The sequence below is a fragment of the Papio anubis genome, chromosome 1 (genome assembly GCF_008728515.1).
Source record: "Papio anubis isolate 15944 chromosome 1, Panubis1.0, whole genome shotgun sequence".
Taxonomy (NCBI): domain Eukaryota; kingdom Metazoa; phylum Chordata; class Mammalia; order Primates; family Cercopithecidae; genus Papio; species Papio anubis.
The window spans coordinates 55,074,040-55,088,614 of NC_044976.1; the positions used below are offsets into that span (position 1 = coordinate 55,074,040).

The 14,575-nt window shown below is 39.7% G+C and overlaps 1 protein-coding gene across 1 annotated transcript in view; it reads left to right on the forward strand.

Annotated features, from left to right (window-relative positions):
- Positions 1-374: 374 nt before the first annotated feature.
- The window catches only part of PRKAA2 (protein kinase AMP-activated catalytic subunit alpha 2), a 67,015-nt gene continuing 52,814 nt past the window's right edge, over positions 375-14,575 (forward strand). The window contains exon 1 of the mRNA XM_003891950.3: positions 375-553. Within this exon, the coding sequence (XP_003891999.1) occupies positions 460-553 (94 nt within the window). The 5' untranslated portion in view covers positions 375-459. The remainder of the gene's footprint in view (positions 554-14,575) is intronic.

Here is a 14,575-nt window from a genome sequence, read left to right on the forward strand (position 1 = left end):
AGCCTCACCCCCCATTTTCACCCCCTTCGGTTTTCCTCAGAAAGGGCCCCCTGGCTCCCTCGGGACCCTCGCCCACCCCACTTCGCAGCACCTGCCGCATCCGTCCCTCACTCGGACCCGGCGCACCTGGCGCGGCCCCTCCCGCACTCCCGCCCAGCGCCCCGCGTCCCCAGCCCCCGCCGTCGCTGCCTCTGGCTCTGCCGCCGGCGCCTCTCACTCCCGGGAGCCGGCGCCGCGCGCTCCCTCCCTCGGCCCCGCCCCGCCCGCCGCTCGCCCGTTGCTTCCCACCTGGGCCCGGCGCGCCCAGCGCCCCCTCCCGGGACCCCGCGCCGCCCCGTGCCCCTCGCGGCTCGGGGTCCGCCCCCCCCCGCCCGCAGGGCCCGCTGCACTGTGGGTAGGCGGCGGCAGCGGCGGCGGCGCGGAGCGGCAGGCGGCGGAGCGAGGCCGCGCGCGCGGAAGATGGCTGAGAAGCAGAAGCACGACGGGCGGGTGAAGATCGGACACTACGTGCTGGGCGACACGCTGGGCGTCGGCACCTTCGGCAAAGTGAAGAGTTGAGTACGCGCTCCGGACCGCTGTGCGAGCTGCCTGGCTTGCGGGAGGCCGGGTGGAGAAGCGGGAGCCCCGGGCCTCGGGCGGGCGCGGGGCTCGGCGGCAGGTGGAGCGGCCCCGGGCCGCGCGGAGCTGGGGCCCCGGGAGGGTGGCGCGCACCGCCTCGCCTGGCACCGGCGCCCGGGTCCCGCAGGGTCCAGAAAAGAGGGCGGGGGTGTGGGCTGAAGACGGGCGTCCTGGGTTCCAGGTCCCGCGCCCATCCGCCTTTCCGGAGGTTGGAGCAAGGCACTTCTGTCTTCTCTGGACCTCAGTGTCCTCCTCTGCAAAACCGGGAGATTGGACTCTATCCACGAGGCGCCTCCCAGCTCTGAGCCTGTAGGCTCAGGGCGGGGATCATGCACGCTGAGGACTGAGGCGCCGTTTCGTGCCGGGTGCCCTGTTAGGTGCTTTACATGGGATCTCATTGAATCCTACAGTGACTCGGTCAACATGTTGTCCTCACCCTAAAGGTGAGAAAACTAAGACCCCTAGAGATGGAGTAACAAGCCCAAGGTCACACAGAAATGGGCAGTACCAGAGTGAAGTCTAAGATGTCCTCCAATTCTGGTCTTGCTGGGAGGTCCCTGCCATCCCCAGATTCCTTCATGTTCCAGGACTCTCGGTTGTTGGGGGTGACTGTTTGGGGGATGCTCCAGGGGCCAGAGGTTGTGAGTCTTTCTTCCTGGGGTGTTGTTAAACGCTGGAATGCAGCTGGATTGGGTCAGAGGTTAATTAGAACAGAGAGGTCTGAAGGTGGTTGTGTTTGTAAAATTGCTATGGGAAGACTTCTAGGGTAAGGGAGAGAAAAAGTTTCCTTGGTGTTTGGAGGATTGAGGTTGAGGAGGTCAGGACTGCTAAGGCATATTCTGCTAAGGTCTGTCTTCATGGAGATAGGATCCCATTTTGGGTGTAGGAAAACAGGCTGCTTTTGAAATGTTATACTTTATTAGAGTTAAGTTAACTAGTAAGAATAGTTAAGTATTGAGCTTTCATTTGTTTTCTTTTTTGTTAATTAGTCATATGGGATTTAATTAACCTGCCTTCTCTCCAGAATAGACACAGTTATTTATTAAAAATACTTTGTTGTAAATCCAGAATTATAAGTGAAACATTGGCTTTTTTTTTTTTTCCTCTTTGCTGAAGAAATGCTGAGTAGGCAATCTGGAAATTTTATTCTGAGGTCTCTATTTCCTTGTAAAATTCGTATTTTAACCCCAAGTCAAGGCTGTTGAATGAGTAGAAGAGACTCATTGTTCATTCCTGTGGTAAGAATCAGCTCCTGTTTTCTTGCACGTGTTTAATACCCATTCATTTGTTAAAAAAACTCAGCACCTGCAGCGTGGTAGGCACTGTTCTAGGCAATGAGGATACAGCAAGGAAAAAACAGATCTTTTCGTGGAGCTTTCTAGTAGGGGAAGGCAGACAGTAATCAGAATATATATGTAAAAGGTATATTTAATTTTACTGAGAAAAATGAAGCAGGGAAAGGAAGATAGTTTTGTGAGGTTGGCAGTTTTCAATAAGGTGGTCAGACAAGGTGGTATTTTTGCAATGACCTAAAAAGTTTGTAAAATTCTTTGCGGTTCTGTGAGGGTTGTGAAGTCCTGGGTTATTTTTGAAAGACCTTATAAGTAGAGTGGATAGTTAGAATGTGTTTAAGATGAATACAGGACGATCCAGGGATTGTAAGGGATACAGTAAGCCTGTAATGTTACTTGTCATTTAGTATCATTATTAAGGACTATTGTGTTACAACATTATACAGTTGCTCAAGCAAACAGTGCCTTTGACATTTGGACATGTACACTCTCAAAGTTATATAACTTAACCCTATGTCCTTTCAAATTGTGTTAAAAGTTTTTGCTGGTCTTTTTAAGTTTGTATACTGTAATCTGAATGTAGAGTAGAATACCCATCAGATCAATCAGTCCATTGTCAAAGACAACTTAAATCTCTTGTGTGTACTTTTGAATTGTTTCCAGGCACTGGCTTCTTAAAATATAAACAGAAAGAACTTTGATTTATGAGAAATCCTTTTCCTGGAGAACCTCTGTCCAATGAACAACCAGTTGAAGGAGTTTTCCTAACACTGTATTAGATCCTCTGAAAAGTGATACTATGGTTTCCTATCCAAGATTATGATCAGTACAATTGTTTAATAAAAATTATAGAAACTGCTACAATCTACAGTTACTCATATAATTCTTCAAGGGACAAGTGAAACAAGTCTTTTTTTTTTTTTTTAAACTGTGGCTCATGCCTGTAATCCCAGCACTTTGGGAGGCTGAGGCGGATGGTTCAGTTGAGGTCAGAAATTTGAGATCAACCTGGCCAACATGGCGAAACCCCGTCTCTACTAAAAACACAAAAATTAGCTGAGCGTGGTGGCAGGTACCTGTAATCCCAGCTACTGAGGAGGCCGAGGCAGGAGAATCACTTGAACCCGGGAGGCAGAGATTGCAGTGAGCCGAGATTGCGTCACTGCACTCCAGCCTGGGTGACAGAGCAAGACTCCATCTCAAAAAAAAAAAAAAAAAGAAAAGAAGACAGCTTTATTTAGGTATATTTTATATATGAGATTCATCCGTTTTAAGTGTACAATTCAATGATTTTTACTAATTTTGCCAAATGTTGCAACCATCATTATAGATCAGTTTTAGGACATTTGAGGACACCACAGTAAGATTCCTTATACCCATCACAGTTAATCTCTCTCCTACCCTCAGTCCCAGGAAATCACTAATCTGTTTTCTGCCTTTATAAATTTGCTTTTTCTAGGCACTTCTTCATAAACATGATCATTCAATATGTCATCTTTTGTGTCTAGCTTCTTTAAAAATGCTTTTGAGATTCACGCATGACAGAGCATGTGTCATTAGTTTGTTCCTTTTTATAGTTGAATAATATTCCATTGTGTGGATATACCACATTTTCTCTATACAAAACCAGTTGATGGTCATGGTTTCAAGTTTTGGGCTATTATAAATAATGGCATTATGAATATTCACATGTAAGGTGTAAGTCTTTGTGTGGACATATGTTTGCACATAGCTTGGGTAGATAACTAGAAGTAGAATTGCTGGGTCATATCATAGTTTTATGTTTTACTTTTTGAGAAACTGCCACACTTTTAAATGGTCACACCATTTTATAACAGTCCCATCAAAGATGTATGAAAGTTCCCTTTTCTGAGTATCTTTGCCAACATTTGTTATTGTCTGCCTGATTTATTACAGCCATTCTAGTGGGTGCGAAATAGTATCTCATTGAGGCATTAATTTTACATTTTCCTAAGGACTAATGATGTTGAACATTGTCTCATGTAATTACTAGTCATTTGTGTATTTTCATTGATGAAATGTCTGTTTATATCTCTTGTTCATTTTCTAATTGGGTTGCTTGTCATCCTATAAGTTGAGTTATGAGGATTCTTTGTAAATTATGGATACAGATCCTTTAATGGATATATTTCGCAAATATTTTCTTCCAGTCTGTTGTGTCTTTTCATTTTCTTGTGTCTTTTGAAGTATAAAGTTTTGAATTTTCATGGGATCCAATTTATTAGTTTTTAAAATTATTTTATGGACTATGCTCTTGATGTCATAGGCAAGAAATCTTTGCCTAGCCCAAGTCTCAAAGATTTTCTTTTATGTTTTCTTGTAAATATTTTATTATTTTAGCCCTTATATTTAACTATGTGATCTATTTTGAATTAATTCTTGTGTATGGTGTGAGATAAGGGTGTAAGACAAACTTTTTGCAGGTGGATAACCAATTGTCCCAGCAGTTTTTGTTGAAAGCAGGTGCATTTTTAATTGCTGTAGATTTTAGACATTGCAAAATGAATTTCTACTAAAAAAGCTAATAGGAGATGATTTAATTTTAAAAGGTTGGCCAGGTGTGGTGGTCCATGCCTGTAATCCTAGCATTTTGGGAGACCGAGGCAGGAGGATCCCTTGAGCCCAGGAGTTCAAGACCAGCCTGGGCGCATAGGGAGACCCTGTCTTTGATTGATTGATTGATTGATTGATAGATAGATAGATAGATAGATAGACAGACAGACAAATGGTTATAAAAACATGGAAATGGAGAAGCAAGGAACATCTTATGTGCTTTCTCTCTTGACTTTTTTTCTTTTTCTTATTTATTTGTTTATGAATTAGCTTTTTTAGGGACTGTGTTGGCCAGGCTGGTCTCGAACTTCTGGACTTAAGCAATCTATCTGCCTCAGCCTCACAGTGTTGGAATTACAAGTGTGTCCTACCATGACCAACTTTGACTGTTATGCTAATTATACATTTAGAAATTTTAAGCCAAGCACAGTGGCTCACACCTATAATCGCAGCACTTTGGGAGGCTGAGGTAGGTGGATCACTTGAGGTCAGGAGTTTGAGACCAACCTGCCTAACATGGTGAAGCCTCGTCTCTACTAAAAATACAAAAATTAGCCTGCTGTGATGGTGTGCGCCTGTAATCCCAGCTACTTGGGAAGCTGAGGCAGGAGAATCACTTGCACCCGGGAGGCAGAAGTTGCAGTGGGCCGAGATCGCGCCATTGCACTACAGCCTGGGTGACAGAGCGAGACTCCATCTTAAAAAAATAAAAGAAGGAAATAAAGACATTTTAACTTCAGTTGTTGATATATCAATTTATGGACCAAAGTTAGGTATAAAAAGCAAAAATTGAAAATGGAATAGTTTTAATAGCAGTAGTTTTAATTTGTTTTTTAAAAGTATATGGAAATCTTTGTATTTGTTAATAAAGCCTTATTTAAAATGTTTTAAATTTTCTCCTTCATTAGTCTGTTGTATTATTAAATTGCTGGGGGATTGTTTTTGGAAACAGATTATATGGGCTGGCAGAGTTTATAAGTAATGCTTTTTATCTACTAAAAATTTTTCTCAGCCGGGCGCGGTGGCTCAAGCCTGTAATCCCAGCACTTTGGGAGGCCGAGACGGGCGGATCACGAGGTCAGGAGATCGAGACCATCCTTGCTAACACGGTGAAACCCCGTCTCTACTAAAAGCCACAAAAGCATGGCCCGGTGGCTCACGCCTGTAATCCCAGCACTGGGAGGCGAGGCAGAAGCGGATCCTGAGTCAAGAGATGAGACCACGGTGAAACCCCGTCTCTACTAAAAATACAAAATTAGCGGTAGCGGTGGCGGGCGCCTGTAGTCCCAGCTACTCGGGAGAGGCTGAGAGGCAGGAGAATGGCGTGAACCAGGCCGGAGCTTGCCGTGAGCTGAATCCCGGCACTGCACTCAGCCTGGTGACAGAAGCGAGAGTCTGTCTCAAAAAAAAAAAAATACAAAAACTAGCAGGCCGGAGTGGCAGAGCGCCTGTAGTCCCAGCTGCTTTCGGGAGGCTGAGGCAGGAGAATGGCGGCGTAAACCGGGGCCGGGCTTGCAGTGAGCTGAGATCCGGCCACTGCACTCAGCCTGGGCGTGAAGGTGAACTCCATCTCAAAAAATCTATATTGAGTTGTTTAGGTTCTCACTCTGGGTAGGGTAGAACTGTTAGAGAGCTCTTGTAATTAGACTTGTTCATCTCTTATTTAACTTCTCTAAAGGTGATAGAAATTCTAGAATGGTCCTGTTGTTTGTGTTATATAAAGACCAGTTGAAAAAAAATTATAATGCCAATTATTTATTTTAAAAGAAGCCTGCATTTTCAAGATGAGGAGTGGTATATATGTGGTTTATGATTTAAACAAATTTTTTTTCAACATTTTACTCCAGAAATACATTTACCCATATGTGGTTTATGAAATAATTATTCTTCATTGGAATTTTTCACCAAGGGATACTTAGGTTCTTTCTTGTCAGCAAAGTCTCACCAAGAGGTTACCCTTTCTGTTTTTCAAATAGTTACATGAGTGGCCTACAGACTGCTTTCAAGAAATTAAGTAAATATTTTACTAATTCCCCACTTGTTTTTGAGATAACAGGAAGGATAAACCAAACCAAAACAAAACAAAAAAGCGAACAGTGTTACCTTATTTTGAAATGTAAATATCAAGTCCTAAATGATAAATCAAATTTCACACAACTGTCCCATCAATTGACGGAACTAAAAGTTATGTCTGTGGTATTTTGGTCCTTTACTAGGATTTGTTTCTGACTTGTGTGCTAGTGTGGAAGCCCTGACCAATTTAAACTCCCTGGTCCTTGTTTTCTTCCCCTCCTAAAGGATAACACTGGAATAGCGAATCTGTGAGGTCCTTTACAAAGCTATCATTAAACCGATTTTTAAAAGATTTAACTCCTCAAAATGGATGTATGTAATTATTCATCCTGGTTAATGAAAATTGGAATTCCTGAATCTGAAATGTAGATGTAATGTAGAACAGGGGAAAAGGAAACATATTTGCAACACTTCAGTGATAAAAGGTACAATAAAATTAAGTTGTTACTATATTCTAATAACCGTACTATATACGCACTTGATGTTTTTTTATTCCTCAGAGTAATCCTCGAAGTTTGGTATTATCTCCATTTAACAAATGAAGAAATTGAGAAACAGATACTTTAAGTAACTTGCCCAAGGTTCCAGTGCTATTAACTGGTAGAGCTAACAATCAAATTCAGGGTTCTCAGACTGCAAAGTCTCTGCTGTATGGACGATAAAGTCAAAATGCCTAGTATGTTCTGAGTTTCAAACCTACAGGGATATAATTTTCTATGTCTGCTCATATTTATCAGAATTGAGAAAATAAGATTTAAATGTCTTTTAGTCCATATTTAGAGATAAATAACGTTTTTTGAAATGCCGTATATAGATGATTAACATTTTTATTTTTATGTTTCCAACATTTAATTTGATGCCTCAATCTTTCTTATTATAAATGTGCTGAATTCTACCAGTTTTAACCCATGTTTCTTAGAAATACTAGTGATTTCAGTGTGTTTACTGATATAAAAGTAATCTTGACTAACGATTGCCAGTAACCTTTAGTAACCAGATGAAAGAGAACTTGTACAAATCATTTGATGTTCTAGAAGAAAACGTTAGTATAAGAAGGTATTAGCTCTGGAATTTAATTCCATTTCTACTACTAGTTATCTGACCTTTGGGAAAAACCATTAGACGCTGAGCCTTTGTTTTCTCCTTCGTAATATGGCAATGATCATACTTGGCCTGCCTACTTTCTGGAATAGTTATGAAGATCAAATGAGTTGAGGTACATAAAATGGCTTTGGAAAACATAAAATGCTATACAGATAAATGAGACTGTTGTGGAGATGGTGAGATGTATGGTAATTGTAGGTAAGTTCTGCACCCTGTGTTAGGAAGTACTTACTTTCCGTTCAAATGCCTTCAGTTCTCACACCAACATTGAGATAGAGCTGTAGTAATCTGCCCCTGTTTTGTGGTTGCCTAGGTTGAAGAAAGTTCTTAATGACTACTTCATCTGTGCTTTATGATACTTATTAATGTTTATATTAAAAGCAATATCCTTTATGACTAAGTCATGTAATTTGTTTTTTCCCAAATATGGAAGATGAATAAGAATGAAATGGAACTAATAGTGAAATAAAAGTGAATGTACACACATTCACAGTAAATTGATTTTACTTTTGAAATTATTCAAATTCTAAACAAGTGTTAAATATTGGTTCCAAATAATGAAACTATGTTTCTTCTCAAATACTAGATTAGTGATTGAATTATAATCAGTTGAATTATTCTCTCAAACAATTAGGTAAATGAATTATGTGCTATTCAGGTTTCTTTTGCTGATATATATATATATAATTTATATGATTTTTGAATTGTGTCCTTAATATCTGAATGGATTTCGTTCATTTGGTGTAATCAGTTGCTTGACTTTCAAAGGGTATTTTAAATAGGAAACAATGTTGTAAATGGTAGCTAGTTTCCGAGTATGTCCACAAAGGCAACATGATATAGTATATATACTCTCTGTAGTATGTTGGACTTAGAAGACGTGGGGTGGAACCTTTGTTTTGTCATAAACCAGCCATGTGGTCAAACTCAATCTAAAAAAGGGAATAATACCATATGTTCTCTTCTAGTGTTGTGAGAAGTACATGAGAAAATGTAGGTAGATGAAAAAGCACTCAGAAGTACTTATGTACTTTTGTGTATGTAGACACCATTATGTACTTAAATCCACAATTAGCTGAACTATGAGAATAATCTGTGATCTGGTTCTGAGACCAGAAATTTATTGATGAGAGAGAGGGAAGAATTCACTGCCTCCTGTCTTGTTTTACTGGAGTCTTCTTTCTGCAAATGAATATGTTCAGGAACCTCTAATTCTCCAGAAGCTGCTCACTTTTCACCCTCTCCTGTATATCACTTGAAGACATATACACAAACACATTATATGTATTTTGTATACATATATATGTATGTATGTATTCCAGATCCCATGGTATCCATCATAGAAACTCTTGGAGGAAAGAGGCATAAGCTGGAAAGGGGGTAAGTGTGGGCAGCAGATGGCATTTAGTGTGAATGGGTCATTTTAAAGTCATAGTCCACTTGTAGTAGAACCAAAATGAGGCTATACATATATTTTCAATACAGATAATACACTCTAAAAATGCTTTTCTACCAAAGCATTTTTGGTAAAAAGAGCTAAAAATGCTTTTCTACCAAACTTTCTCTTAACATATCCATATAAATTAGAAAGAATTTTGTAGGTCGAACATACATTGAGGTAATTACCTCAGTTCCATGAACTGTCTCCCTTTTTCGTGCTGACACAACCCTGCTTTATCTTGCTGCTTTTTATAAAAAATCCCAAAATATCCACTTACCTTGTGGTCCATGTTAGCTTTCTTGAAAGCATTTGGTACTGCTTTGTAATAATAATACCACCCCATTTATTCTTCTGAGATTCCTGTGGTTTCCTCAATGATAGGGAAAATATTTTGTAGAGGAAGTATTAATAATTTTTGAAGCCAGGCGGATAATTTAATTTGACCTAGCAGGAAGATCTAATCTCAAATCCTTTAAGAAATAATGCGTAAGTGGCTGGCATAGGACCCTTAAAACATTAAATATGTTATAAAAATGACAGCAAATCTACCTAGTGTATTCATCAGCTACAAATATAAGAGAAATGTAAACCTTAAATCAGGCTTTTATTTTTCTCTGTTATTGAAGTGATTGAAATGCATATGAAAAGCAATGTGTTTATTTTGAAATATGATTAACCTTTTTATTTTTAGTATGGTGTTATTAAGGAAAGAATTTCAGGCAGTTATCTCTGCTAATAATAGAAGCCTTCTTCACCCCTTCAAGGGAACAGTATTCTTGCTTAAGTGGTGTCTTATGTTTGGCAGTGTTTGCCTCTGATAAATTTTATGTATTTCTTTGGGTGGTACCTTTGTTTTTAAAGTATTCATAATTCTCTTTTTAATCTGCCACTAGATCTTTTTAAACAATCTTTTATATGATTAAAGATAATTTATAAAATCTTGCTATATGTCTCTTACTTTGAATGTTAGTATATTATTAATATACTTCATTTTTTCAGAATCATTTTTCTTCAGATTATATATACTATTAAAACAAGAACAGTATGTTCTTATTCAACATCTCAGTTTCTAAATTATAAATGAATTATAAGGTAAGTTAAAACTGACTGTCGTAAAATAAGAGATCTAAAATTTTTAAATATACCATACTTTTTTTTCTAAATGCTTGTTTTACTTGGGCAATATAAGTATAAGTTATTTTCATTTTATTTTAAAAAATTTATTTTACTGTTTCTTACTATACATTATATATATTATATATATATTTTTGGTAGAGACAGGGTCTCACTATATTGTTCAGAGTAGTCTCAAACTCCTGTGCTCAAGTGATCCACCTATACTGGCCTCCCAGAATGCTGAGATTACAGACATGAGCTACCATGCCCAGCTCTTTCTTTTTTTTTTTTTTTAATGTGTTTGAGTGTAAGTTGTAACTATATGGTATTCCATAATTGATTTCAGTTTTTCCAGCCTTAATTAATGGAATAATACAATCAATATGTATTAAGTATTTGCTATGTTTAGTCATACTGGATTTTAAGCAAAATATTTTTACCAGTGTTCATTTGTTCATGAGGGATCTTCTCCTATGACCCAGACGTCTCCCAATAGGCCCCATCTCCAACACTGGAGATTAAATTTCAGTGTGAGATTTGGATAGGACAAATATCCAGACTATGTGAAGTGACTAAAAGGCAGAAGAACTAAGCAGAGTTTGAGTCTTGGGAGACAACAGTTGAAGTTCACAGTTTATCAAGGGGAGTCTGATAAACAGTTGGGTTTTTGGTTGCAACCCTCTGAAGACGGATATCTTGCTTAGAATAAGCTTAATCCCAGATGGATCTGCCTCTTATCTTTCTTCTGTGGGGTAAAATAAAACTGTCAGAGCATCTATAGATTTTCACACACAATGTTCAGCATTCCAAGAGATAGGGTGAGGATAATAGAAACAGGTTTGTAGGAGATGCAGAGAGTAAAGATATCAGACACAGGATTTAAAATAACTGATACTTTTGTTTAAAGTGGAGAATATTAGCAGAGGATTGGAATCTATAAAAAATAAAGGAAATTCTAGGACTGAAAAATACAATAATTGAATTATCCTTTAGATGATGAATAGCAGATTAGATTCCATTGAAGAGAGGATTCATGAAGTAGATGATGGGTCAGAAGAAAATATCCAGACTGAAGGATAGAGAGGTAAAAGGATGGAAAGAAAGTATAAGACACATGTGAGAACCCAGCAAAAAGTCTAATACATGTATTATTGGAACCCATATAGAAAAAGTTAATTGCAAGCCTCCTTTTTTTTCTTTTTCTGTAAAACAGTAACCCCAGGTTTACCTTCTTTTAATATAGTTTCTCTGGAGATAGACTAAGATAAATGTGATTTATCAGTTCTATTGCCAAACAACAATATTTATTGTAAAAATGACCTGTGATTGGTTAACTGCATTTGGACTGGGAGGACTACGAATGGACATGTTATACTCCCAAGAGACTACATTATTCACCATTTCTGCCAGCATAAAACTTACAGGGAAACAGACCTCCAGTTCCCTTTTAAGGTATCTCTTCACACTTAAGCACCTCCTGGTGGGAGGCTTAGAAGCTACAAGAATGAGCTTATTATATGAAGTATTTCTTGTTTGAGGCTTGTATATGCTGGAGTATACTGTATCCACTCATATGGCCTTCACAACTTCATGTACCCCTGTGTGATTGAGGAGGCATGGAAGTAGCAACTGAATATTTTAAGAACTTCTGATGAAGATGTTTTTGATTATGCCATCCTGACTTCTGTGTTTCTGTCCTAAGTTCTCATAAAAAGCTAAGTAAAACTGATGTAACATTACCACCTTTTGTATCCTGGGGTATGAATGTCATCTTGAATTCAAGACCACTGATGGTCATATACAGTAGGTAATACACAATTTCAGAAGAAGAGGACAAAGCGAATGGGGCAGAGGCAGCATTTGAGGAGATAATGGCAGAAAGTATTCTAAAACTGATAAAATGCCTCAAGCCACAGATTCAGAAGTTCCAAGCAGAATAAATATGAGAAAACCATTATAGAGATGTCATTGTGCAACTGGTCTAAACCAATTCCCTTTTCTTGAGTTTCCCTTATGCTGGTGTAGACTGTATGTATCCTTGCAGAAATGGGGGAAAAATGTTGAGAATATCTTAAAAGCATCCAGAGGGGGAAAAAAGTGTATTATCTTCAAAGGGACAATAATAAGTTGACTTCTCAACTAAAACAATGTAAACAAGGGAAAAATGGAATGGAATTTTTTTTACCCTCAAAGAAGTAAAAGAAACAAACTACCAGCCTATAATTTTATGCCCAGCAAAAATGTTCTTCAAAAATAAAGGCAAACTGGGCACAGTGGCTCATGCCTGTAATCCCAGCACTTTGGGAGGCCAAGGCGAGGATCACCTGAGGTCAGGAGTTTGAGACCAGCCTGGCCAACATGGTGAACACCATCTCTACTAAAAATACAAAAATTGGCCAGGTTTGGTGGCACATATCTGTAATCCCAGCTACTCAGGAGGCTGAGGCAGGAGAATTGCTTGAACCCAGGAGGCGGAGGTTGCAGTGAGCCGTGATCGCACCACTGCACTCCAGCCTGGGTGACAGAGCGAGATTGTGTCTCAAAATAAATAAATAAATAAAATAAACTCCAGCCTGGATAACAGAGCGAGACTCTGTCTCAAAATGAATGAATGAATGAAGGCAAAATGCATTTTTATGCAAACATAAATTGAGACAGTTTGTCAACAGAAGACATATAGTAAAGGGAACACCAAAGGGAATTCTTCAGGATGACAGGAAGTGATCCCAGGTGGAAGGAAGAAATGCAAAAAGAAATGAAGAGCGTTGGAAAGTCTAAGTATGTGGGTGACTAAATAGATACTATACAAAATAATATCTTGCAAGATTAAATATATATGTAGGAATGAAATTCAAGAACAGAAAAGGTATGAGAAAAAGTAGAGTTATAGGGTTCTAAAATCCTTTGGGAAATGTAAAAACACAAACTTTTATTAGACTGAAGTAAGTTAAGGATGCATGTTGTAATATCTGGGGTAGCCATTAAAATGAAACCTGAGGGCTCTAGAGAAAAAAACACAGGTCATGTTTCTTGTTTTGTTTTGGAGAGAATTCTAAATCATTCCACAACTCTACTTTAAAAAGAAATTTTATGGGCCGGGCGCGGTGGCTCAAGCCTGTAATCCCAGCACTTTGGGAGGCCGAGACGGGCGGATCACGAGGTCAGGAGATCGAGACCATCCTGGCTAACACAGTGAAACCCCGTCTCTACTAAAAAAATACAAAAAACTAGCCGGGCGAGGTGGCGGGCGCCTGTAGTCCCAGCTACTCGGGAGGCTGAGGCAGGAGAATGGCGTGAACCCGGGAGACGGAGCTTGCAGTGAGCTGAGATCCGGCCACTGCACTCCAGCCCGGGCGACAGAGCGAGACTCCGTCTCAACAACAACAACAACAACAACAATTTTATGGACTGTAAAATTATGTAGTCAACAAGAAAACATTCAGGAGTGGTTAATGAGAATGGAAGGGGAGTTGTTTGAAGACAGGAAAATAAAGGAGGATGAATAAGAAGGAGATGAAACATGTGCAATAAGAGAGACAAAAAGAAAATAGACACATGAGGACCAGAGTTGGAAAGACGTAAGAGAGGGCATGGATAAGTGATCCTGGCAGAGTCTACTGAATGCTAATACATTCTCCAACCGTGTTAAAGAATTTATACTGGTAAACGGGTCTCACTTTGTCGCCCAGGCTGGAGTATAGTGGTGCAATCATAGCTCACTGTAATCTCGAACTCCTGGGCTCAAGTGATCCTCCATGGTCCTCCTGCCTCCTCTTTTTTTTGTTTTTGTTGGAGACAGAGGCTTCCTCTGTCCCCCAGGCTGGAGTGCAATGGCATGATCTCGGCTCACTGCAACCTCTGCCTCCCGGGCTCAAGCAATTCTTGTACTTCAGCCTCCACAGTAGCTGGGACTCCAGGTATGCTCCATCACACCACTCCTGCCTCCTGTTCCTGAGTAGCTGGGACTACAGGTGAGTGCCACCATGCCCGGCTAATTTTTAATTTTTTTAAAAATTTTTTTCTTTTTGTAGAGACGGAGTCTTCCTGTGTTGTCAAGGCTGGTCTCAAACTCTTGGCTTCAAGCGATCCTCTTGCCTAGCCCTCCTAAAGTGCTTGGATTACAGGCATGTAATCCTGTAATCAGCTTGGCTGTAAACTGTTTCCGTGACTCTATTTTTTAATCTTAAATGATTATGTAAAAATAAAGTTGATTTTCCTGTGGAATCATAGATGAACTTAAATTTTAAAGAAGTATTTTATTGGCTGGGCGTGGTGGCTTATGCCTGTCATCCCAGCACTTTGGGAGGCTGAGGCAGGTGAATCACATGAGAGGCCAGGCATTCAAAACCAGCCTGGC